The sequence below is a fragment of the Lissotriton vulgaris genome, chromosome 7 (genome assembly GCF_964263255.1).
Source record: "Lissotriton vulgaris chromosome 7, aLisVul1.2, whole genome shotgun sequence".
NCBI lineage: Eukaryota > Metazoa > Chordata > Amphibia > Caudata > Salamandridae > Lissotriton > Lissotriton vulgaris.
The window spans coordinates 1668933040-1668960189 of record NC_141695.1 but is presented as its reverse complement, the minus strand read 5'-3'; the positions used below and the strand labels follow the sequence as shown (position 1 = coordinate 1668960189).

At 50.0% G+C, this 27150-nt stretch overlaps 1 protein-coding gene across 5 annotated transcripts in view; it reads left to right on the top strand.

Annotated features, from left to right (window-relative positions):
* LOC147706257 (targeting protein for Xklp2-A-like) overlaps positions 1 to 27150 on the top strand; it is a 118978-nt gene that overhangs the window by 72455 nt on the left and 19373 nt on the right. For 3 of the 5 annotated variants that reach the window (XM_086932690.1, XM_086932693.1, XM_086932691.1), the window contains 7 exons: positions 21746 to 21884; positions 22009 to 22228; positions 23457 to 23555; positions 23645 to 23815; positions 23989 to 24135; positions 24341 to 24452; positions 24752 to 24942. In XM_086932690.1, the coding sequence (XP_086788816.1) occupies positions 21746 to 21884; positions 22009 to 22228; positions 23457 to 23555; positions 23645 to 23815; positions 23989 to 24135; positions 24341 to 24452; positions 24752 to 24942 (1079 nt within the window). The remainder of the gene's footprint in view (positions 1 to 21745; positions 21885 to 22008; positions 22229 to 23456; positions 23556 to 23644; positions 23816 to 23988; positions 24136 to 24340; positions 24453 to 24751; positions 24943 to 27150) is intronic. The other 2 variants (XM_086932695.1, XM_086932692.1) reach the window with 1 other exon arrangement.

Genomic DNA, 27150 nt, shown 5'->3' with positions numbered 1-27150 from the left:
GCCTCCGATCCGCCCCTCGTGTCTTCACTAGTATTGGCTCCAGTAGTGGCTTACCTGCGTCTCCGAGGCGTCCAAATCTTTCCATATCTGGACGACTGCCTCCTCAAGATTGTGCAAAGCAAGGACCCCCTGAAAACTAGAGTAAAACTCTACTCATAGGACAGAGATAATAATCTATGTGAACTCCTAGGCAGTAACAATATGGAGAACCAGCATGAAATGACAGCAAAAGCAAACTATAAAATTAAAACATCAGTTTAATAAACATTAAAAAAATCATACAATTGGGGGGCGTGGCTAGCAGCCAAGCATGGCGGCCGCATAGCGTGAGAGCTCCCGAGGGCACTGCAGCCTTTTCATAAATCCGTCACATATATCCGCCATCAAGCGCGCCTGAAGCGGCGGCGTTCGAGTCCGGGACCCAAGCGGTGTCACCGGTCCAAGTCTCGAAGAAATCGGAGCGCCGGAGCCCGAGCAGCATCGTGAGGCGAGTTGGGGCCTGCAGCGGGAGGCGAAGCACCGGCCTTGCGTAGAGTCTGGACCCCGGCGGAAGTGCGGCGGAGCCGGCCGGAAACGGTGATCGCACCCCGGTGCATAGCGCTACCTTCAGACCAAGCCTACAACTACTGGCGGAATCCTCCGGTGACAAGCAGGCTGCCGCTAACGCCAAGCAGGACCAGACCGGTGCAGAGGTCAGTGTAACCCCAGCCTGGGCCACGCGGAACGGGGACATTACCTTGCAGCAACCCCCCCCCCCCCCCCCCCCCCCCCCGAAAAAAGACATAACTGGCGCCGCGACGCTACGGGGGGCAATCTCAGACACCGCATGCAAGCGGGGAGACTGAGGGCCCGCACAACGAGCCAGAACAGAAGACAGTTGGAAGGTGCCCCGGGGGGACGACGCAACACCGGGCATCAACGAGGAACGCAAGGGGAACCCCCGGGCCCGCCATCAGCAGCGTCGACACAACAGCAGTGACCCATCGCACGGCGGCCAGTCCAGTGCACGGGTTAAGGTGCAGTGCAGAACAGCAGGGGGGGGGGGGGGGGGGGGGATCACAGTGACAGCTCCGTCCCGGAGAGAGACTATCGGGGACGACGACACGGTACGCATCAGCGCCTCCTAGACTCCCGCGCTACCGTCCAGTGAGACCTACTCCTGGCTGGCTGATAACGCCTATCGGAGACCTCCATCGGCCCACAAGCCGCGGTCACCTGGGACATATCTCTGGCACCCACAGGCCCCAGCACCATGGCGGGAAAAGGCCTCAGGAGCGGATCCACACAAGCCAAATTGGATAAATTCGCCTATGGACACCAAGGGCAGCAGCAAACTACAGGGCGATCCTCCACGGGCCATGCCCAGGTAGCGGAAAAGACGACGACAATAACGCTGGAAGACATCATGAAAACGCTCACAGAAGTAAAAACCACAGTGGGCGCCATCTCCTCAGAAGTATCTCTGCTGCGAGCGGACTTTCACAAAATGGCGGAGAGGGTGTCGCAGGTGGAAGTGGTCACGAAATCACTCGTAGAAGACACCTCAGAGCTCCAATTGGCCATGGAAAGGATGCAAAAAGTCACCAAACTCCTGCACGACAAGCTGGACGACCAGGAAGGGCGTTCACGCCGTAACAACGTGCGTATCCTTGGACTTCCAGAGACAGAGGGGAAGGGGGCCATGGACCTCTATGTAGAAGACCTCATCAAGAACAAGCTCCAGCCCAAGGGCCTGTCACACTTCTTTTCGGTAGAGAGAGCGCACAGGGTCCCGGGGGGCCCACCTAAGACTGGGGCGACTCCAAGACCGGTGCTAGCCCGGCTATTCAACTTCAGGGACAGAGACGCAATATTACAGGCGGCGAGGAACTCACCACCAGTACGGATTCAGAATGCAACCTTAGCGTTCTTCCCGGACTACACGGCAGAGGTGGCCAGGCGACGTAAGTCCTTCACGGAGGTTAAGAAAGCACTGCGCGACAGAGAACTGCCGTACTCCATGATGTTCCCGGCTAAACTTCGAATAGTGGCCGAGGGGAAGACCTGGTTTTTCGACACGCCGGAGGTGGCTCAAGAATGGCTGGAGGGCTGGCGGCCAGCAGGGCGACGACACCGCTCACAGCGAGACCAGCCGCGACACCAAACTGAACGGACATCGCCCAGTCAGTCCTCCCACCGACCACACCAGGGAGGCGAGACAGAACTTGACTCCGACCTCGAGAGGGATCCATTGGACTCTGGACAATCGGCTCCGGTGTAACACTTACCTGTATTGTTTCTTGAGACTGTGTGGGCCGCGGAACCGTGGCTCGGACGTAGCTGAGTAGGGTGGGCACAGGCAGTGCCCAGAGGGGACTCACCAACCCTACGAGCAAGTAAGATGTTTAGGGGAGGGCTGAAGCACTCTGCAAAGTTGGGGATGCGGGCGGGAGTTTGCCCGTGGAGCAGGGTAGCAGGGAGGGGGGATGGGTTTGAAGTTTATTTGTTGAAATGTTTACTCTTGTTTGTAGTCATCATTCACCACCTACACAGTAGTATCACCCTGGCATCAGCATGCCTCCTACACGACACGACACTAGTCGTCGCCTGGGCTAAGCCACAGCACACGTTGTGTGCCAGACTCCCTCATCAACCCAATGGCCAGGCCACTTAATCACACGCCCGCGGAGGGCCCCTCCACAACCGGAACGATTCCCCCACTGCGCATACTGACGTGGAATGTCCGGGGCCTGGGTGACAAAATCAAGAGAGGCTTGGTCCTCCAGGCCATAAAACTGCAGAACCCAGATGTGGTCCTCCTACAGGAAACCCATCTCACGGGATCCACCTGCAAAGCCTTAGACAGACGTGGGTACACAATGGCGATCCACGCCGACTTCACTACTGGCTCCAGGGGAACGGGCATACTGGTGAGAAGATCTTCCCCCCCCCCCCCCCCCCCCTTATGGTATCCAACCGTGTGGCAGACGACCAGGGTCGCTTTGCAGAAATCCACGGACAATGGGAGGGCAGGGCCCTAAATGTGATTTCAGTATACATTCCCCCAGCCCTACACTCGGTGGCCTTACCAGCACTGGGCAAATTCCTTCTTGATCTCCCTGATGGCGACATGATTGTTGGGGGAGACTTTAACGCAGTCATGGATCCACTTAAGGACACCTTTCCCTCCAGAACCCGACCGCGAGGTACTGCACCACTGTCAGACTTTGTGGAAGCCCTGGGCCTTGTAGACCTCGGGCGGCAAATGTACACAGAGACCACTTACTACACTTACTACTCAGCGGTACATAACAGCTTATCTCGCATAGACTACTTCATGACATTGGGTTTGGGACTGGATATGGTAGAAAAATTAGACACACTACCCAGGGGGGTTTCAGATCACTCTCCGATCGTCCTATCACTGACCACCGGAGGGAAACGAAATGCACGACCATACCCAATTTACCCCAACTTCCTGAAAATCCCCAAGATCCGAAAGAAACTCAAACTGGCAACGTCACTGTATTTTACTGAAAACACGGGCACAGTGGAGTCACCCTCCATCCTATGGGAGGCGTACAAAACTGTCCTCAGGGGGGCGGCCATTGCGGCGATTACGGGACACAAACGGGACTCACGGAAGGAACTTACAGACCTAGAACTTGCACTAGATACGGCCAATAACGCTCATATGACAGACCCCTCCCCGACCACGACACACACACTCATGCTCCGGCAGCAACAATACCTAGCCCACCTCAAAACGATAGAGAAGGGATACATCGCGAACACTAGACATAGAATCTATGATGTGGGCGACAAAGCGGGGCGTATGCTAGCGTGGCTGGACAAGAGAGGGAATGGAGTAAGAGGTATCCATAGACTCAATACGGAGGATGGGCGGACACTGGTACACCCGGAAGCAATAGTGGGCGAACTGGCTCGTCATTATCAGGGCATCTATACACCGGGACGGAGGGTCACACGACAAATGGCGATAGCAACACTTGCAGACACTACCATCCCCAGCATTACACAGGAGGATAGCGACGCCCTAGAACTAGACCCAACGGGGGAAGAAATCCAGCTGGCGATCCAGGCGTTACAGTCAGGTAAAGCTCTGGGCCCTAATGGAATACCGGTAGAATGGTACAAGTCCATGGCTGTAGACCTCAGTGCCCCATTACTAGCTATGTATTTAGAGAGTAGAGACAAACTAGAGCTACCGCTGGACCAACGCACAGCGACGATTGTAGCAATACCCAAGCCCGGAAAACCGCCGACAGAATGCACCTCATACCGCCCGATATCATTACTGAACATCGAGGCCAAAATACTAGCTAAACTTCTGGCTACCCGGTTGATGCCCCATCTTAGTACCCTAATCCACCCTGACCAGTCGGGCTTCATGCCCCACCGGAGTACGGCGCTGAATCTCCGGAGAGTCCACGGAGTGTTGGCCCGTGCGCACCTCCTCACGGAACAAGCGGTAATCCTCTCCCTCGACGCCAAAATGGCGTTCGACTTAGTAGAATGGGAATACCTCTTTGTGGTGCTGGAACGCATGGGTTTTGGCCCAAAATACATTAGGTGGATACGGCTGCTCTACACAAAACCCGTGGCACAAGTGGTGGCCAACGGCCACACGTCGCCTAGATTCCCACTGGGCAGGGGGACCAGACAGGGCTGCCCCCTGTCCCCCCTGCTCTTTGCGCTGGTACTTGAACCCTTGGCCATCCAAATCAGATCAACGCCACTATTCGCGGGCATCAAATGGGAGGAGGGATGGGAGGACAAAGTCTCGCTATACGCAGACGATATGCTCATATACATGACCACACCCGAGGCCGGCATCCCAGCCCTACTGGACCTTTGCGACACACATGGGCGCACATCGGGTTACACTCTCAATTGGTCGAAATCCACCATATACACATTAAAAGGCCCAGAGCCGAGACTACAGGGGAACTGTCCTATGCTTAAGACGTCGGCCTCTTTCAAGTACCTGGGTATCATCATCGCGAGCGGGGAAACAGACTTTTTCGTAAACAACCTAAAACCACCTATAGACCGCCTGCGAGCGGATGTTAAGCACTGGGCGGCCCTCCCCCTGTCCCTACTGGGCAGGGCGGCATTGTACAAGATGATGGCCCTCCCAAGACTCCTTTACGTACTGGAAAATACTCCACACCTGGTACCACAGCGTTATTTTCAACAGATAGTGGCACTGGTCACGGTCCTGCTCTGGAACACAGGCCCGGCGCGCATAGCATATGACAAACTGGTAAAGAGCTGGTACGAGGGTGGCATAGCGCTCCCCAACATTCAGCTCTATTACTGGGCGGCCCAACTCAAGATTGTAAATTACTGGATCCACGCCCCGAAGAACGACCCGGCCTATCGGGCAGACTGGTCGCAACTGGGGACGGACTGTATGCTGTCCGTACTTTACAACAAGTCGCAACTGAAGGCCCTGATCGGTCCGACCAAACACACGGCGGCACTATGGCACGTGACACAGGCCCGTCTGGGGTGGGCAGGCCGACTCACTAAAATGACACCCTTATGGGACACGAAAGCGCTGGGGAACCTGAGAGGCTGTAAGGGGTTTGACCGGTGGGACTCAATAGGTATTTCTACGATAGGAGACCTCTGGGAAAGTGACTCAATATTACCATTTCCACAGTTGCAACAGCAATACAACCTCGGACCCACAGAAACGTTTAGGTATGTCCAGATTAGGCATGCATTACTACAGGCCATCCCTGCCGGCACCACACTACCAGAATCCTCTCCTTTGGAAGATAGATTAATAACAGACTTCATGAACACTGCTGCACAAAATACAAAGAGCAACACACCCCTACTGTTTGCGAGGCTGCGGGGAGGAAGGGACATTGTTCCACACACTATGGGACTGCCCGCAGATACGCGAATTCTGGAGACCGGTGCTCCGATCCATCTCCCAGGCCCTCAAACTTTCTGTCTTGCCCGAACCGCGTAAATGCTTTCTAAACATCTGGGACCCGAACGACCTGGGTAGATATGAACTGATTTGGGCGACACTGGCATTGACCGTAGCTAAGCGGGATATAGCACAGAAATGGGGGGCGCCGGAAGTACCCACCGCCAATAGGTGGGCTAAAAACATGGACATCCTAATGGTGACAGAGAGCGGTTTATGTGATTCGAGCGGCGCCCCGGAAATGGAACAAAGTCTGGGCGGCATGGAACTTGTACAGAGGGGAGCTTTGTGAGCCCTTACCAGAGGGAGAGGAATCGGACTCCGAGGGGGAGGAGGAGTGAATGAACAACTGCTAGGGGGTGGCCTCAGGCATATAACATGGGTACATAGGTGGCACTGGCCTGGCCATTTCTTGCGATACGATCAGCGGCGCAGGTGACTACGAGCTGTGGGGGGAGTTCGGGGGATATGATGACACAGGGTTGGGGGGGATATGTTGCGGGAGTTTGTTCTTAGTAGTTAAATGGAAGGAGACCTAGTCATCACTGAAATTGGGAGGAGGGGTTATCGAGGAAATGCACGTTGTGAACAGATGTCAAATATTGAATGCTTAGACGAGACCCTTGACACAGCAGGAACTATGTCTTAATTACGAAAATGTAGCCCGCGAATTATTGCACAGATAAGATGTACGAAATGCAAGATTACAAATTGAATGTATGCAATTGATTGACCACTATTCCTTCCTAACAATAAAGTTTAAAAAAAAAAAAAATCATACAATTTATAGTACGATATATACCCTATGACAATGAGAAATTAAAAACCTAATCCATACATAAAAATACAAACAGTATCAGTTTATACACATTTGAAGGTTTCTAACCATAGAAACCAAACAGTCAGTGGTGAATGGAGTCGACGCGCGTTTCGGCGTAGGACACGCCTTCTTCAGGAGCCACAAATTTTGTACATACAATAATCTGAAACATGTATAAAGAAAATTCCCAAATTAATCACATATAAAAGTGCAATTAAACGGTTTCTATTAAAATATTTCATATACTATTAAAAAAAATCCAAAGCTCATAACTGTCAAATCATTTCCAATAAATTTCGTGTTTTTCCAAGACCTATTTAAATATAACGTATTGATGTTCAAGCAAAGATGCCGAAACGCGCGTCGACTCCATTCGCCACTGACTGTTTGGTTGCTATGGTTGGAAACCTTCAAATGTGTATAAACTGATACTGTTTGTATTTTTATGTATGGATTGTTTTTAATTTTTCATTGTCATAGGGTATATATCTTACTATGAATTGTATGTTTTTTTTTGTTTTTTTTTGGAAAACCTTTATTTATAGAAAGAAAGTACACCGCTATTCAGCCATACATCCCGGAGGCCAGGCAGCAATAAGGTAGCAGGTAGACTCATGTACAAAACAGTGCGCAGAAGCAGTCAGGTTTAATTTTCAATTACGAACAACTTGGAAGGAAAAACAAAAGGAATATGAGGGCCCCGAAAGGCCACCAGAGAACGAAGTGCCTGGGCACGAAAAAGTAGGAGAGAAAGAAGAGAAAGATTTGGCCGAGGACAGTACATAAGTAGTAAAGGGGCACAGCGGGAGGGGGGCCTGGGGCCGCACATCCAACACAGCTCAGAATAGCAATTGCGACACGAAGGTATGGGGGGGGTATCATTCCAGGATGTTCTGTCTGGAATTACGGGAAGGGTTGCAATCTATGGGGAGGAATGGACTTCCAAATCCGGCTCAAGCGGGGGTTCGCATAAATCGCCCCGATACGAATTCCAGGCACCCCACACTGATCTCCACATTCTGGGCTTGCCCCTGGCCACATACACCGTTTTCTCCCGCAGCATGCACCAGTCCATGTTGTTCTCCCAGAGGCTAAGGGAAGGGGGAGCGGGCGCACCCTACTTCTGGGCAATGTCCCTTTTGGCCACCATGTTGCCTAAGGTGACCCATCGGGTCTGGGCCACACTGTAGTCATTCGGACACCACACATTAAGGAGGCAACGTCGAGCCTCGGCCGGCAGGGCCACTCCAGTCACCTCCTCCATCACCTCATGCACTCGCTTCCAGAACCGGGCCACACCAGGACACTCCCAGAGGATGTGTAGGAAGGTGGCAAACATACCACAACCCCGCCGACACAGGCCATCCGTGGAAAGCCCCATGTGGATGAGCCTGGGGCCAGTGACATACACTCTATGCAGAATTTTCAACTGGACCAGACGCAACCGCGCCGATATGGCCACCTCCCTGGGGGAGGAGGCCGCTGACTGCCATTCCTCGTCGTCCATTTCTATGCCATCATTCACCCAGTGCATCCGCAGTCGTTCAAGCAAGTCCACCCTCACGTTGATCAGTTTTTTGTAGGTCAGGGAAATGGCGCTGTCCGGCATGTGGCCGTCCAGCACCCGATCTTCCAGGGGCGAGGACTCAGGGATAGCACCACCATCAGAGATGTGGGGGGAGAGGGCATGGCTAAGCTGGGCGTGTCGGAAGTATTCCGTCGACGCCAGCTGGTACTCAAGTTGCAGCGAGGCAAACGACTTGATCCTCCCCCGCGCAACCATGTCACCTACTTTAGATATTCCGATGGTGTCCCACCGGTCGAAACCTTTGGTCTTCCACAGTTTCCCCAGCGCATCCGAGTCATACAGGGGAGTGGCCAAAGTGATCTTCTCTTTCCAGCCAAGGGTGTCCGTGACCGCACGCCATACGTGTACCATCGTTCTGGTGGGGCCCGTCAACTTACGATCCAACGACCTGGAGTAAAGAGCTCTGTAGTAGTTACCGTCGTTAACTAGCCACCGATCCATGGCGTAGCCCGGACTTACCGCAGGGCCATAGAGGCCATGGTTAACCGCCGCAAGCTGGGACGCCCAATAATAACGCCGCATGTCCGGTAGTGCGATACCACCGTCATAGCAGGGAATAGTCAATTTAAGCAGTGATATTCTCGGCCGCCCATCCCACAGCAGTGCCCGCTGCAGGGACTCTATCTCGCCAAAGTACTTGGTTGGGACCGGGTCCTGTGAGTTCTGCAAAGCGTATAGGAAGCGGGGCAACGCCATCATCTTAAACAGTGCGGCCCTGCCCATCAAAGAGATAGGCAGTTTCTTCCAAATCTCGACATCCCTCCGTAAGCGCTCGAGCAGTGGCAGAAGATCAATTGTATGATTTTTAAATATGTTTATTAAACTGACATTTTAGTTTGCTTTTGCTGTCATTTCATGCTGGTTGTTCTCCATATTGTTATTGGCTAGGAGTTTTTTCACATACACGACTGCCTCCTCAAGCCAGTCTAGCAAACATCTGCTTCAACACACCTGTCTTTGTCAGAACATGTTTCGATCTCTCCACCATGACCATCAATGTCAGTCTCAGGTAGAACCGGCTCAAAGCAGAAATTTTCTGGGAGCAACATTGGACACAGTGCTTCCAAAGGCATTCGTGTCCCAAGAGCATCAACAGAAGATCCTTCGCTTGGTGTCTGATTCGAGCAAGACTGTCAGTTTCTGTCTGGATCTTGAAGTAGTTTATGGGGATGGCATCGTCTTGTATTGCACTGATCCCAAATTGCAGACTTTGACTAGCCCCATTCAGGAGGTGTTGGACATAAAGTGGCGCCAGGTCTCTGATTCTTTCAACGACCTTGTGAACGTCACCGCTCGCATGAGATCAGCTCTCCAATGGTGGGCGCAACCTTGCGACAGGAACTTCTTTCCTCTCGACCACTCATGCTCACAACAGACTCCTCATTAGAAGGCTGGGGCGCCTACCTTCAAGGCCTTTCGATCCAAGGCAAATGGTCTCTGCTTCATCGTTCCTGGCACATCAACAGGCTGGAGCTGATGGCAATTTTACCTGGCGCTCAAGTCGTTCCTTCCTGTGATTCAAGGGGAATCAGTGCTCATTCAGACGGACAATACCACCAGTATGCACGGTGAACAAGCAGGGCAGAACCAGGTCTCCCCTCTTGTCTCGGCTGGCTCAGTCGATCTGGGATTGGGCAATCCGTCATGTCTCCCTGACGGCTGCATCTGCCGGGCGTCTCCAACATCCTAGCGGATTCGCTCAGCAGGTCCACGTCATCGACCCACGAGTGGGAGTTACATCAACTGACTCAACCTCTTTTCAACAATGGGGTCGTCAGTCTCTGGATCTCTTTGCAACGCCGGAGAACCGGAAATGCCCAGCTTATGCAAGTTGGCACCCCTACCACAGGTCGTGCAGATATGCCCTTTTGATGAATTGGTGCGATCTATTCGCCTACGCTTTTCCTCCGATTCCGTTGGTGCCTCGTGTGCTGTGGAAGATGCGTAAAAAAGATTAGACATTTATTTGTTGAATAGACTGAATTAATTTGGAGTCTATTTCTTCTTCTTTTTTGAGCTAACTACATTAAATTGTAGTTCACTGACTTATGATTGTAATCAATTGTCTATTCTAAATTTCGAGTGCATACTTGTGACTCTTGTCTTTACGTAATTTTGAATAACTCTTGTCTTCACGTAATTATGACTATTTGAGTGTATATATCAAAGCAAATTGTGTATATACAACTAGCTATGTGTGTTTTTTGTGTTGTAAGTAACTGAGTTGTAAATAAGCATTTTTTGAGCAAAATAGAATACAATAAGGTGTCTTTTTCATACATCAAACACAAAAAAAGATAAAAATTAAATAATAAAAGGGTTATAGTGATATACCCGGATCAACCAGGAAGTTTCACTTGGTTTTTTTCCTTCAAAAAATGAGGATTTGAGTAATTGTGTGGCTGGCAATTTATATTTTTGAAGTGGAAGATGCGGAGGCAGCCCTGCCACATTCTCCTGATCGCTCCCAGATGGCCCCGTCAGGCATGGTTCTTGGGAGTTGCTCCTTATGTCCTAGTGCAAGTGCATCCTCGACCGAACGTCCTGACGATGGACAAGGGTCAAATTTGCCATCCAAACCCCTCCTCTCTACAATTGTCATCCTGGAACCTGAGCACCTTGAATGTGTGCATTTAAATATCTCGCCGGAATGTCGATACATTCTCGCTCAGGCCAGAGCTCCGTCTACCATTTAAGACTTACAAGCTAAAATGGAAGAGGTTCTGCCATTGGTGTGTGGCTACGAATATCCATCCTATCCATTCCACTATGGAGCAGCTACTTCCGTTCTTTCTGGACCTGGCTCAATCCAGGCTTTCCCATGCTACTTTGGGTTTTCTTGGCGGCAATCTCTCGTTTCCGGCAGGATGACTCCTCCTCTCTCTGCTCTTCCAGATGTTCGTCAGTTTTTCAAAGGACTGTTCCGGAAGTTCCCACCTCCGGCATCTTCCTCCCACTTGGCATCTCAATGTCGTCTTAGCGCCAACTAATGAAGGCGCCCTACGAGCCTATGCATAGAGCGGACTTAAAGTTTCTAACCTGGAAGGTAGCCCTTTTCCTTGCTCTGACGTCTCATCGCGTGAGTAATCTTCACGCTTTCACTGTCACCTCATTTTCGTCAATTTATACCGGACTGTGGTGCTTCGCACCAAGCCAACTTTTCTGCCAAAGGTGCTTACGGATTTCCATCTAAATGAGCCTGGTTTCTTAAAGACTTTCATTGCTGATCCTCAATCTCCGGCAGAGCAACCATTGCACTCTTTGGACATCACATGATGCTTTAAATTTTACGTCAGCAGGACGACCCCTTTTCGCAGGTCCGATCAACTGTTCATTGCCTACGGACGCATGCGCAAAGGGCGCCCTGTTACCCAACTATTGCACGTTGGATTTCTTCAGCCATTGTCTTCTGCCATCAGGCCAGCAAGCCTCTACAATCTACAGTGAGGGCTCATTCCACCAGTGCGATGTCATCCTCTCCCGCCCTGTTTGCTGGTGTGCCGCTTCATCAGATCTGCCGAGCAGCCACGTGGTCCAGCAGGCACACATTCACGAAGCACTAATGCTTGGATGCCATCACCGAGGCGGATACAGCAGTGGGACAGGCTGTCCTTCGTCATCTTTTTAACTAAGGTGAGCCTATGTCTTCCCTCCTCCGCCATGGTTTTTATGATAGCTATCAGTACTTACATGACTGTATTATTGTCTCTTTGGTCTTCTCCATGCTGTTCCATAGCAATCGGACCTCTTCGGATGTTACTGCTCTCTATTAAAATTTCATCACAAAAGTATGCAATTTATACAATACAATTAAAAAGATGAAAAACAAGAACCCACCAATCCTTGTATAAATACAGCATCACATACTACCCAAATTCTAAAGTCAATAAAATATACACTAAAAACAGATACATGAGAACCATGAAAACATCCTACCAGAGGGCCATCTGGCAGTTAGGTTGAATGGGGGGGTGGGCTTGGCCCTCCTTATACGTGTCTGCCATGCACTACCCAAGTATTTAGCTACCCCATGTAGGAAGGTGGATACCTGACTATGGTTGCCCCCAACTTTTTGCCTGGTGTTTTGCTGGTTTTCCGACTTAGTTGGCCTGGGACCCTGCCAATCAGGACCCCAGGCCTACTGCTCTCTCTAAAATGGATTCCATGTACCTTAGGTACATTTCCAATTGGTACTGGGCCACCTTATCAGACCCTGTAACTCAGGGCATAGGTGTACCCAGGGCCTACCAGGGGCTGCAGCATGTATTATGCCACCCCTGACTGGCCATCTGAATCTGACACAACTGGCTACACCACATTGCCCCAGCTGTCGTGCAATCACCCCTTGCTGTAGATATAGTTTACCTATATCTAACCCTAAAATGGACACACAGATTCCTATCAGCCACTCCTATGGCAGGCCTTGACAATCCTGAAGGCAGAGTGCTTGGAATCGTGTGAGATGGTGCTCTGGCATGAGCTGAGCCTGTTTGCAGCTTGCGGAACCAAGTCCTAATAGCTGTTCCATGATAACACATACCATATACTCTTAAGTGCATTATAATCCTCGCGGTTAAATGCTATCTTTGGTATTGCTTTATCAAAACATGTCGAGTAAGGTGTCATACGAATTGGAATACTAACCCCTCGCCAATTCTGGCGACGGGGTTAGCATTCCACACTTCTAGAGGGACACGACATGTATGTAACTGTGAACCCCGGTTAAAGTTAACTCGAGCCTCAGCATCACAAAATGGATGCTGCCACCACAGACACGAGTCTGACCCCCTGCAGCTGGGAGTCCTCCCAGCGAGGGGAGCTTGGACAAAGGGTTTCCTGTCAGGGGCGGTGCTAGCACCATCCCAGACAGGGTTTTGTGTATCCTGGGTAGGCAGGGCTTTACAGGAAGGTGACTGCAAGTGGCACCCCGGTGCTCACTAAGCATCTGCCGGCTAGAACCAGTTCCAGGGGCACACCAGCCCCTGGCCTGGGGAAAGTCCAGCATGGGAGAGGGGTGTAACCACCCCCCTTCCTGGTCCCACCCCTAGGGCAGGACCTAGTCGCATACCCACCCCTTTCTTTAGGATAAAGGCAGGAGCGGGGACCCTTCCAGATCATCTTTGAATCAAGAAACTACTTTCCACGAAAGGAACTCTCGACTCTTCTCAAGATTTCTCCCTTGTGACTAAGGAGTAGTCACCCTGCATCCGCAGGCACCATCTAAGAACTCTGCGGTTTGCTGCACGTCTTTCCTCCGGAATCTGACTGACCAGCTCGACGAGACCCGGCTTCCCTGGCACCTCTGACCTCTACCTACCTCTACAGCTAAGCTGAGAACCGTAGGTGCGACGAGACCTCGAGGGACCGGCCATCATCAGAACTGCAAAACTTCTATCCAGCACGACCGCCGAGGTATCCTCTGGTGAGTGCTTTGGGGTCCGAGAAGCCCCGACCCTGAGCAGCTCCAGCACCGAAGTCCAGCCCCCCAGCATCTCCACGATCTGTGTGGGGCCCTTCTGCTTTTTGCTGCTCACCGCGTTGTCTGGCTACTAGCCCGCTGGCTTGTGGCCTTCCCGACGACGCCCGACAACAACGCAGCTGGTCTGGTTGCTCCAGACTGGCCCTTGCTCCCTTCCAAAAGAGGAGCACCCCGGACCCTCCTGGTCCACTCCAGACTCCATTCTAGGTCCACCGCGTGGGCTTGAATTTGCCAAGACTTGTTGCCCCAATCCTGGGTCCAGCGATGTCGACGGCATCAACCATCGTGGGACAGCTCGCACCTCCATCCTGGTCGCCGACAACGCCTCCTGGTCCGTGAGACTGCAGAGCCCAGCGTCGCCCACTCACCTGGTCGAGGTGACTACCATCCGGTGCCATCTGATCACTGGCTAGTGGTTAAGAACTTGGTCCGCTCTGCTTTCAGGTGTCATCCATCTTCGATCCAGGCTTGGATCACTTCGAACAATCTTCTCTGGTCGCCTGTCAGCAACTCTTTCTTCAGGCTCCTGGTTCGTCAACGAGGATTCCCGACGTCTTTTCAGACCTATGCAGCCGCAGCCCCTGGGCTAGGTAACTTCGGCTTTTCGGTGCCCCAGCATAGCCTCACTATCCAAGGGTCCAGAGTCACTGTCGTTTTCGACCTACCTTATCGGGTTCGCCCGAGAACACTAACTGTGCTTTTACTAGCTCCCATAGACTTTGTCCCGCATCCCGTGTGAGAGTGCACACTCTGCACCAGTGTCCCCTAGGCCTCCTACTAGTAATCTGAAGGTTCATTAACGTAGTCCTAGCGATTCCAAAGCCTATTAGTCCAGTACTTACCTGCTAGTAATTTCGCATTCCACTTCCATAGTATATGGTTTTCCGTGCCCCTCGGGCATTTGTGTAAATTGTGCAACTTACAGTATTTTCGTAAGAGTTTTGTTGTGTGCTTAGTACCCTGTCCTCATAAAGAGTACATGGCTGTTGTGATCTAAATAAATATACTTTTATTTTCATAACAACTTGTGTGGTGTCCTTTCACTTGGTGTTCAAGGGGTATATGTGATGGTATAACAGCTGGCTTAACACGCCCTCTAGAGTTTAGCCCGAAGACTGCTAGTATCCACGCTACTAGGATAGCTGGTCTATAAGGTTGACTTACAACCAATCACCATAAGGGTTGTTTGGACTGATACATAGTGATCACTAGAATAGTGAACACTGCATATCAGGCCAACTTCTCACAGATACAATATCTGCCTGTGGATTCCTCACTGACCCACCCGCCTCCCCGTTGTCCACTCTTCTTTGCCAGAGTATCTTTAATGAATTATTTTATTGTCAAATGTTTTTACTTCACACTGTTACCTTGATTTCTATACTGTGTATATTGTGTATATATCTACTGTCATCGGTCCGTCCGTGTGCCTCGAAGGCACGGAAAAAAGGGCGGAACTGATGTTATCACGCCGGCGTGGGCCTGTTATAGGCGTCTGTGACGTCAGCGGAGTCGCGAGCGGAGCCGTGTCTCTGTCGTCCGCATCCACGCCGGCGCGAAGCTACAAAAAGAATTTCCGAATGTTGCTGACGCAAGGGGATATTCACAAGGTGAGGAATCCACAGGCAGATATTGTATCTACCAGAAAAAGCGTTACCGAAGGTAAGTAACTTGTTCTTCTTGCCTGGATTACGAGTCACGGTAACGCCAACAGTGCATATGCGCTGTTCGTGACATTTTCTTTTGGCGTTACACTTACTGTTTCCCCTGGTGTTTCATTACCGCGCAGGAGGGCTGTCCATATTGCTTCTTCGCTGGCATAGAAAGCATTATCCCCCCCCAGAGTGGGGTGCCGCTACTGCTCGAACAGCCAGGTCTTGAGCTTCTTCCTGAAGGAGAGGTGGTCTTGGGTCAGGCGCAGGTCGGCCGGGAGGGAGTTCCAGGTCTTGGCGGCCAGGTAGGAGAAGGACCTTCCTCCTGTAGTGGCTCTGCGGATGCGTGGGACGGCGGCGAGGGCGTGGCTGGCGGATCGGAGGTGGCGTTTGGGAGCGTAGAAGTTGATTCGGTTGTTGAGGTAGTTCGGGCCTTGGTCGTGGAGAGCTTTGTGTGCGTGGGTAAGGAGGTGGAAGGTGATTCTCTTGCTGACCGGGAGCCAGTGCAGGTCTCTTAGGTGTCCGGAGATGTGGCTGTGTCGTGGGATGTCGAGGATGAGTCTGGCTGAGGCGTTCTGGATGCGCTGGAGTCTCTTCTGGATCTTGGCGGTGGTTCCGGCGTAGAGTGCGTTGCCGTAGTCCAGTCGGCTGGTGACGAGGGCCTGGGTGACGGTCTTCCTGGTCTCTGTGGGGATCCACCAGAAGATCTTCCGAAGCATGCGCAGGATGTTGAAGCACGACGAGGAGACGGCGTTGACTTGCCTGGTCATGGAGAGGGAGGAGTCCAGTATGAAACCCAGGTTGCGTGTGTGGTCCGTCGGTTTGGGTGCGGTGCCCAGGGCGGGGGGCCACCAGGAGGAGTCCCAGGTGGAGGGCGAGGAGCCCAGGATGAGGACCTCCGTCTTATCTGAGTTCAGCTTCAGGCGGCTCGTCGTCATCCACTCGGCTACCTCTCTCATCCCTTCGTGCAGGTTGGCTCTGGCGGGGTCGTTGGTCAGGGAGAGGATCAGCTGGGTGTCGTCGGCGTAGGAGATGATGTTGAGGTTGTGTTGGCGTGCGATGGCCGCGAGGGGGTTCATGTAGACGTTGAAGAGTCGGGCTCAGCGAGGATCCTTGGGGACGCCGCAGATGACTTCGGTGGCCTCTGACTTGTACGGTGGTAGGCGGACTCTTTGTGTTCTTCCGTCGAAAGGAGACTATCCATTCCTGCGCCTTCTCCTGGATTCCGACGTTGCTGAGGCGCTGTACTAGGGTGTGGTGGCAGACCGTGTCGAAAGCCGCGGAGAGGTCTAGCAGGATGAGGGCCGCTGTTTCCCCGTTGTCCATCAGGGCTCGGATGTCGTCAGTGGCGGCGATGAGGGCGGTCTCGGTGCTGTGGTTGGCGTGGAATCCGGACTGCGATGGGTCGAGGGATCCATTTGTCTCGAGGGAGGCGGCCAGCTGTTTGACGGTCTTCTCGATGACTTTGGCTGGGAACGGGAGTAGAGAGATGGGGCGGTAATTCTTGAGTTCGGTGGGGTCAGCTGTAGGTTTCTTCAGTAGAGTGCTGAGTTTGGCGTGCTTCCAGCTCTCGGGAAAGGTGGCGGTGTTGAATGAGGTGTTGATGATGTCCCGCAGGTAGGGTGCGATGACAGCGTCGGCTTTGTTGAAGACGTGGTGAGGGCAGGGGTTGGTCGGAGATCCGGAGTTCATCGTGTGGACGGTGTCTTCGGTGTTGACCGGGGTCCAGGCGCGGAGGGTGGTGGTGGGTGGCGTTGCTGCGGTCGTGGCGTGCGTCGGTTGAGTGCTGAAGCTGTTGTGTATGTCCGCGATCTTGTTGTGGAAGTAGGAGGCGAGGGAGTTGCTGAGGTCTTGCGAAGGGGTGATGTCGTTGTTTCCGGCGTTGGGGTTGGAGAGCTCTTTCACGATGTTGAAGAGTTCTTTGCAGTTGTGTGCGTTGTTGTCCAGTCGGTTCTTGAAGGCCGTTTTCTTGGCGATGCGGATCAGTTGGTGGTGTTTCCGGGTGGCGAGCTTGAGGGTGGTCCTGTTGTCCGGCGTGGGTTCCCTTCTCCAGGCTTTCTCGAGGGCTCGGCAGTTCTTCTTGGAGCTCTTGAGTTCGTCGGTGAACCATGGGGCTCTCTTACTGCCGGGTCTGCTGGGCGGGGTCCTCAGTGGGGCGAGTTCGTCCGCGCAGTTACTGATCCACTTCGTGAGGTTGTCGGCGGCCTGGCTGGGGTTCGCTGAGCTGGCCGGAGGGTGCTGGCTCAGGGAGGCGGCGAGCTGGTCGGCTGTGATCTTGTTCCAGCTTCTACGGGCAACCTGTTGCTGGCGGTGGTGGATCGTCGTTCTTCTGAAGGTGAAGTGGATGCATCTGTGATCCGTCCAGTGGAGTTCTGTGGCGTGGCTGAAGGCGATGTCTTTGCTGGATGAGAAGATGGCGTCGAGTGTGTGTCCGGCGAGGTGGGTGGGGGTGGACACCAGCTGCTTGAGTCCAAGGTTGGCGAGGTTGGCGAGCAGGGTGCTGGTGTTGCAGTCGTTGTTGTTCTCCAGGTTGAAGTTGAAGTCCCCCAGGAGGATGTAGTCAGCGGAGGGGAGGGCGTGCAGGCTGACTAAGTCGGTGATGTCCTCGCCGAATTGTGTGCGTGGTCCCGGAGGTCGGTAGATCAGGGTGCCTCTGAGGGTGGTCTTCGGGTCGGTGTGGATCTGGAACCACAGTTCCAGCTCCACAGAAGACTGAAGAAGTCTAGAGTTTCTTGTAAAGTTGTTCAGGATAATCTAATTTGGAATGGGACCAGCTCCTACCTTTATTCTGATCAAGGGGGCTGTACTAGTGACTAGGTCCCTCCCATGGGTGGGACCAGGAAGGGGGGTAGTTACACCCCCATCCTTTGTCCGGTTTCGCACTGGGGCTAGAGTGCCCCAGCAACTGGTTTGAACCGGGGTATGCACAGGGACACCTTGTGTGCCCCAGGCATGTCTCATTCCTTTCAGCCCTGCCTATCTGGATACACTAAGTCCTGTCTGGGGTGGTGCTAGCACCTCCCCAGGCAGGAAATCCTTTTGTCCTGGCCTCCGTTGCTGGAAGGACTCCCAGCAGCAGGAGGTCAGACTTGTGTCTGTGGCAGCAGCATCCATTTTGTGATGCTGAGGCTTGGGTTAACTTTAACCGGGGTTCTAGTTGCATACATGTCTTATCCCTCTAGAAGGGTGGAATGCTACCCCGTCGCCAGAACTGGCGAGGGGGTAGTATTCCAAAGCGTATGACACCTTACACAACATGTTTTGATAATGCGATGCCAAAGTTGGCAATAACCGCGAGGATTATAATGCACTTGAGTATATGGTATAGCGTTATTATGGAACCTCTATAAGGACATGGTTCCGAAAGCTGCAGACAGACTCAGCTCATGCTAGAGCACCATCTCACTTAATTCCAAGCACTCTGCCTTCAGGATTGATAAGGCCTACCATAGGAGTGACTTCTAGGAGTATGTGTTCCTTTTGGGTTAGATATAGGTATACTATATCTACAGCAAAGGGTGATTACACCACCTTGGCCCAGCTGTGTTATCAGCCAGTTGTGTCAGTTTGGATGGCCAGCCAAGGGTGTCATAATACATGTTGCAGCCCCTGGTAGGCCTTGGGTACACTTATGGCCTGAGTACCTAAGGTACACTGTACAAGGACTTACAAGAGTGACCAATACCAATTAGTAAATGCACCTAAAGTACACGTGTGTCAATTTAGAGAGAACAGCTAGGCTGTGGGTCTGATTAGCAGGCCCACAGCCAGGGAAAGTCGTAAACCAGTGAAGCAAAAGTCTGGGGTGACCATAGGATTGCAGACCCTACTCTCCTACATAAACAAAATCACATGTTATAAATATATCCGCCTTAGTCTCACAAACTTGGCCCCGCGCCACAGCCAACTAATATTGACTCATGACTTCACCCGCTTCACCTTAGTACAGCTCAATGGCATACCAGTTCTGGGGGAGGGTCCTTTATATTCATTAAATGGCAGTAGCTTCTTAGCTTTTAATATTGGTTTGACGTACAGGGGCCATCCTAGCATCGCAAGAGGGTCCTGATGGTTGCCATGGTACTAGATGACCATTACTAGTGGGAGGGGCCATGGTTACAACTTGATGTGCCAGCACCTGATGCATTGACTGTTAGAGAAGAACAGAACGCCCCAGTGTGTCCACATATTAAGCCGACTGCTCCTTTTGGTCAGCTGGTGAGAGACCTTGACCCAGCCCCGGGAACCTAGGAGGGTTGGTGCAGTGTGCTGAGGGGGCATTGGACTGTCCAGAAAGGGGAGGGTGAAAGCTGTGCAGGGGTCCCTTTCTGCAACCACTGAAGTGAGGCTGAGACCCAACCTTTGCCTTCTGTCTGCCCCTTGACGTTAGTGCGCTGTCATTGCCCTGCGTGTCAGCCCCCAGCCTGGTGTCCTGCCTGCACACCTTATCGCCAGCGCTGCACTGTTTTTGGTGGGTTTACGCTGGGGTGTTGTAATGTGCTGTGCAAGTACGTCACAATTGCCTTCTGAATTTAGCCTTCCCACTCTGTGCCATGCTACCCTAAGTGGGCCAGTGGTCCTGGTTCCAACAGTAGGGGGAGACCCGGAGGCTGCGAGGTCTGTGTATCCACTTACGAGAGGGGACCTTCCATAGATCCAAATGAGCTATTGCTCTATCTTGGAAGAGCCAGCTCTTCTGGGATTCGGGGTGTTTCCACTCCACAAGATACCGTAACTGTGCTGCGCGGAAATATTCTTGGACATTGGGAATCCCCATTCCCTAAACCCCCCCCTGCCCCCCCCCCCCCCCCCCAACTTCCCCCTCGTCTGGTCTCGGACAGCTCAGGTCTCTGCGTAGTTGGGCCTTCTTCCCTCCCCAATGAAATGATTGCTTGCTAGCTCAAGAGCTTGTAGAGTGCCCGGGGGCAGCCAGACTGCAATAGTCTGACAGGTACAGCGCAGGGAGAGCGAGTAGCACTGCCATTCATTTCGATCTGTTGTGGACCGTTGGAGGAATTTAGAATTATTGATATGAAGCGTCTGGGCCACTGATGCTGCCAGTTCAATACCCAGGTAAAGGATAGAAGAATAAATCTGAATGCCCGCAAACTTCGTGCCTACGGGTGGGGGGGGGCGTTGGACTGGCTGCCTGGGACCCAGGTAGAGGACTTCCCCCACATTAACGTGCAAACCTGAGCCTGACCGTAGTCTTCCCATCTCCATCAAAAAAGCAGGGACTGATCGAGCTGGGGACTCAAAAGAAGTGATTATATAAGCGTATAGACTAACTGTCTTCTACCCAAAGGAGATGCCCACTATCTCTGGATTATCTCTGATCCTCTGGGCCAACAGTTCAATATAAAGGGCAAAGAGGTGGGGTGACAGCGGGAACCCCTGGCTGGTCCCCCTCTGTATTTCAAATGGCGTGGAATTTACCCCGTTCACCCTAATTTAAGCCCTGGGGTTAGGTTTAGAGAGTAGGTATCGAGATGCTGCACTCACCAAAGCCAGTGTACAAGGGTCCTATCTAAAGTGCCAATCCACCCGATCGCTTTTCAGCGTCCACTGACCGGAGGAGAGCGTTCAACTCTGTGCGGTGGGCCTTGTCTATGAGATGAAAGATGCACTTAGTATTATCGCTACTCTGCCGGACTGTATAAAAGCAGATTGATCTGGATCGATTTTACCCGGCGTAAGGGGACCCAGCTGTTTTGCCAGTATACCCGTGAAGATTAGGCAATGAGATTGGCTGGTATGAGCTGCTTTCTGAAGCATCCTTACCCGGTTTGGGAAACACCACTATCCAATCTAATAGCATCTCCTGTGGGTTTTTATTTTAAAAAAAAAACAAATCTGGTTTCTTTTGATTTGTCATTGGTACCAATCTCAAGATTAAAAATCCAACACGAACTAGAGACTTTCCTCTTTTAAAATTTTTTTTTTAGTACTCCTATATGCTTCACACTTGTCCCTAAGTCTGACTGCTCTGTGCCACAGCTACTCAGTACTGACAGATAAAGGTTGTTATAGGACCTAACTGAACGTGATGAATGTCACTTTATTGCATAGGGAGGTCTCGCAACCACACTGCATGATCCACTTTCCTACATTGCCACTTCAATTTTACTGCAGATGCTTGCTTTGGGGTGAAACATTTCTGATGTTTTGCTCGATGCTTGGCTGAGGTATTGTGGCCACATTACTGTTTTGAAGAATTTATTCTCTAATAGACCTTTACAATCTGCTGTTTTCTTTGCAGGTCCATCACCATTGAAATGCATGAAAGCCAAGCTGACTAATCCCAAGACCCCACAGCTGGAGACAAGAAAGCGTCACCGCCCGGTGACCTGCAAAAGTACAGCTGAAGTAGAGGCGGAAGAACTGGAGAAGTTGCAACAGTATGTGTCTGTCAGAAGTGCCTACAAGCTTTATTTCAGTGCTAGATGCTCTGGCTTGATTTAATGGTGCCTAATTTAAGCATACAATACTGTTGCTCACTGTAGTTGTGATCTCCATTTACAGGTACAAATTTCGAGCCCAGGAATTGGATCACAGGGTCCTGGATGGGGCACTGATCCTTCCAAAGAAACAGTCTGTGAAGGAGCCTACCAAGCCTATCGGCTTTAATTTGGAACTTGACAAGCGGATCCAAGAGCGTGAGGCAAAGCGTGAAGAGGCAGAGGAGGACAAATTTACTTTTCATTCAAGGCCTTGTCCGACTAAAATGCTTGAGGAAGTTGTGGTAAGTTGTGATGGCTTTATTGGTCATTCAAAAAAGTCAAAGGGGAATCCCTGGAAAATACTACCTTTATACTCACACTCTCATTTATTATATATCTCATGCATACAGTTAAGTCTTAGCGTAGATGTAAATATCAATTCACCGCACTAGAATGTAACGTTTACAGTCTTTATTTGATCATATAATGGAAGTAAAACGTTATCTTTCTTATTTAAAAATCAAAGTTTCTGATACCTAATTAAATCATAAAACAAAAGTTAATGCATGACATTGTAAAAAAATATTCACAGTATCTCATCAAGCGTATACAAACTTTTTCTTTTATAAAAACAAAAGAAAACAATTCGTTACAGCAGCACAGTACAACAATTAATCAGTTTAAAACTTAGAAGAATTCTAATCATCTTTAGATTAGAATTCTTCTAAGTTTATAACAATTAAACTTAGTTTAACTGTGCTGCTGTAACTAATTGTTCTCTTGTTTTTATAAAGGAAAATCTTTTTTTAAAATCTGTATACGCTTGATGAGACTGTGAATATTTGTTTACAATGTCATGCATTAACTTGTTTTATGATTTAATTGGGTGTCAGAAACTTTTTCTGATTTTTAAATAAGAAAGATAACGTTTTACTTCCTTTATATGATCAAATAAAGAATGTAAACGTTACATTCTAGTGTGGTGAATTGATATTTACATCTACGCTAAGACTTAACTGTATGCATGAGATATATAATAAATGAGAGTGAGTATAAAGGTAGTATTTCCAGGGATTCCCCTTTGAATTTTTTTTCTACTGTACCCTGTTCCCTGGAACAAGTGGGGTCTTCTCTCTTTCCTCAATTTATTGGTCATTCACCAGTTTCCAGGGCTACGTCTTTAAGAAGGATGATTTAAAATGGATATATTCCTTTTATGAACATTGAGTCTCCTTGGAGCACACACTATAAGCCCACTGACACCGTAACTAATCTATGGTCCCTCTGTTGCTCCTCGTCTGAGTATTGCAATTATCTGGATTTCTTTGGTTGTACAATTTTATAGTGATAATCTGTGGGCACAATCCTATTCTAGACATTAGATTGAACTAATATAGTTTAGTAGAAGCCATCTGTGACCAGGATGAGAAGTACCGTGATTGATAATGGCTAAGTTTCTGCTAGCAAATAGCTCCTTCATTGAATATTTGGCTGTTTATTTCTCCTTGTAACTGGACTTTTTCTTTATAGGGTGTTCCGGAAAAGAAATGTCTTGCACCAACTGTCCCGAAGTCTCCTGCATTTGCTCTAAAGAACAGAGTTCGTAGACCTGTCCACGAGGAAGAGCAGGTGCAATACAGAGCAGTTATTTTAGTTTTCTTCAATAGACCTCCCAATACAGGGAATAATTCTAACTCCAATTGTTCTGTTTCTTATAGGAAGAGCTGCCATTAATTAAGGCAAATCCAATGCCACATTATGGTGTGCCATTCAAACCGAAAATTCAGGAGCAAAGGTTGGTAGAACCTGCACCCTTCTCCTTCGACTCTAGAGATAAAGAACGTCTAGCACAGAAAGAGAAGAAACTGGAAGAACTAAGGAAGGAGGAGGTGAGTCTTTCAATGATGTAGCAAGACCTATCTGGCTGGCTCATCTATGTATTTGGCTATAAACAAAGATCTTCTACAGCCCTAGCATTACCCAGCATGCAATGCTTGGCAAACCTGGTTGAGGCAGCATGTGACATCACAAGTCATGTGATCTATTTTGTTTGTTCTTTTAGGTGCCTGCATTCAAAGCCCTTCCTCTTCCTCACTTCGAGCAGATATCTTTGCCTGAGAAAAAGATCAAGGGTCCAACAAACCCAGAGCCGTTTCACTTACAGATTGAGGAGAGAGCAGCGATTAAATCCCAACGCTGGAAGCAGCAGGTGTGTACATACCTCTGAGCCATAAATAAGGAAAATACTGCAAAATGCATGTTCTTGTAGCCTTATGCATAACTAATTGTTTCAATGATTCCAGTGTCTACCATTTCGCAGGGACAGTGCTTTGCCTATTAAATTGGCCAGGCCTCTCCCCATGACTGTCATTGAGTAGAGGTAGTGACTTAGTAGTGAAACCTTTAATCTGCAGATCGAAGAAGAGCTGAAACAGCAGAAAGAAGCAGCTTGCTTTAAAGCTCGTCCCAACACAATCATCCACCAGGAGCCGTTTGTGCCAAAGAGGGAAAGCAGAGTTTTGCCTGGTGAGATTCGGGATCCTAGTAAATCTTTTAGAAGTGTTGAGGGGGTTGGGGCATATGGACTCCTAGGAGCTTGCTTTGTGATTTCACTGTTGCACTGGCTGCTATTAACTATTTTCATTGGTGTTTCTCACACTGTCTGCACTTGTAAGACCTTTCACTCTTCTTTCTTCATAGTATGTGCATGGTTGGATTTGAGATTAAATCAAATGGTTTGGCTGCACTGGCATAGAGGGTCTCAATATTACTATTGTGGTGGTTTTCTGTGTTGCACCAATCTGTTCATCTGTCTCCAAACTTAGAGAGCCTTTCTGGTTCAATAGTTCAGGATAGTTTTGAGCTGGCGACTGAAAAGCGTGCCAAGGAGAGACAGGAATTTGAGAAGCGGATTGCTGAGCTGGAGGCCATAAAAGAGAAGATGGAAGAAGAGGATCGCCTGAGAAAAGAAGAGCAAGAGAGGGAAGAGCTGGCCCAAAAGAGGAGGCATGAGCTGGTAAGTAACACTTGATATGATCTGATTTGCTCCCGCCTATAGTGCTAAAATTGTTTTGCCCATTTGAGTACACTTTAGTATATTTGATGCTGCTTTATTAAAGGATCTGATTCCATGACCATATTTTGCATGGCAAACTCTCAGTAAAACCTCCTCGATATTGCACTAATAAACATTGTTAAATCTATTTCTGAGACTGTAGATCTCACATAGCACTCCTTATTTATTTTTGGCGATTTTTAGAGCGCGCAAATACCCGAGGGTGTCTCGGCGCTGTGACACAGAACTCTCCGTAGGAAAAGGAAACTAGGCATGGAATAGCCATGTTTTCAGATTTTTTCTGAACTTAAGCAGGATAGGTGCACACTTAAGGTGGAGAGGGAGAGTGTTCACAGTCTAGCTGTGGCAACGGTGAAACGTTTGTCTCCCCAGTTAGCCCTTCTTGTGCGGGGGACTGTTAGCAGATGGGCAGAAGATGAACGCAATGTTCTTTGCTGTTCGGGTGGGCGAAAGGCTTGTTTTAGAAATAGGGGGCCATGGTTATGAATGGCTTTGTACGCTATGCACAAGGCTTTAAATTTGATGCGGCTCCTTACCGGCAGCCAATGCAGCTGTTGGATGTAGGCTGCAGCCAGTGCACCTCCATATTTGAATTACGAGGGGACCAGGGTAGTAAAGAGACTAAGTTGCCAGGACTGTTCTGCACAACAAGAGAAGTAAATTATCTTAGTGTGGTATTTTCTAAGAATGTAGTGTTCGTTTTTTATTAACCAGCTGCTTCACTTGAAGCAGAGGCATTAACCTTGCTAACATGTAAAAGGCTTTAGGATAACGTTGGATCTATATCTATATCTCATCTCACAAATGCCCTGAAGCAAGGATGCCCACGCAGTCAGGAGCTTTTAAATAGCATTTATTTTCTAAACCGGCATTACTTCTGCAAGTGCAAGGGACCGGTGCCTTTTCTTGACTGGGGAATTTTCTACAGCACGCTTTTCCTCCCATTCCTCTGATCCCACGACTTATCAGGAAAATCAAGGTGGAGCCGTGCAGGATGATCCTGATAGCTGAGGCAGTTCTGTTACACGGAGCTCCATCTGTTGTCGATAGCTCCTCCCCTTCCGTTGAGGATTCTTCCGAATCTTCTCACAATGTCCGACTGACAAATTTGGCACCCAGATCCAGTCGTTACACCTGACTGCATGGCTCCTGAGCAGCGAGAGTTTATGAACCTGCCTTATCAAAAGAGATTAAGGAGGTTCTGTCCCAGGCAAGGGCCCCTTCAACGAACAAGACTTACCGCCTTAAGTGGTAAAGATTTTGTTGCTGGTGTAAGAAAGAAAGCATTGATACTTTCAATTCCAAGCCTCATCAGATCCTACCTTATCTGCTGTCCTTGGCTAAGTCGGTACTAGCCCATTCCTCAATTAAGGTCCATTTGGCTGCTTTGTCAAGGTTCAGAAGGACAGGATCCGGTCCTTCCTTGTGGTCTTCCAGGATTATCAAGCAATTTCTTAAGGGTTTGTTCAGGGTCTATCCACCGGTGAGACCGCCCCCTCCTACATGGCATTTAAATCTAGTCCTTTCTCAACTCATGAAGGGTCCATTTGAACCAATCCATCGTTCTGACATGAAATATCTTTCGTGGAAATTGGCTCTCCTCCTTGCTCTCGCGTCGGCTAGGCGTGTTGGAGAATTTCAGGCAATGACATCCAAGAACCTTTCCTTCAATTCAAGAGAAACACTGATCATGAGAACTAATCCTAGGTTCATGCCCAAGGTTCCCTCTGATTTCCACTTGAATGAACTGGTCATTCTGAAGGCGTTCTTCCCTCAACCTACTACGCCAGCAGAAAGAGCATTGCATTCGTGGATGTGCAGCGGTGCTTGAAATTCTATTTAGAACATACTAAAGGTTTTCGAAAATCTTTACAGCTATTTGTCGCCTTCGGAGGTCCAGGTAAGGGACTTCCGCTATCCAAACAGGGTGTTTAGAGATGGATCACAAGTGCCATTCTGCATTGTCACAAGGCTGCAGGAAAACCTCTAACTGGAAAGATCCGAGCACATTCCACAAGATCTGTGGCTTCTTCAACAGCCCTCTTCGCGGGGGTGCAGATTAGACATTTGCAGAGCTGCTACCTGGAGCAGCGTTCACACCTTTACCAAGCATTACTGCTTGGAATCTCTGCAACAAGATGATGCGGC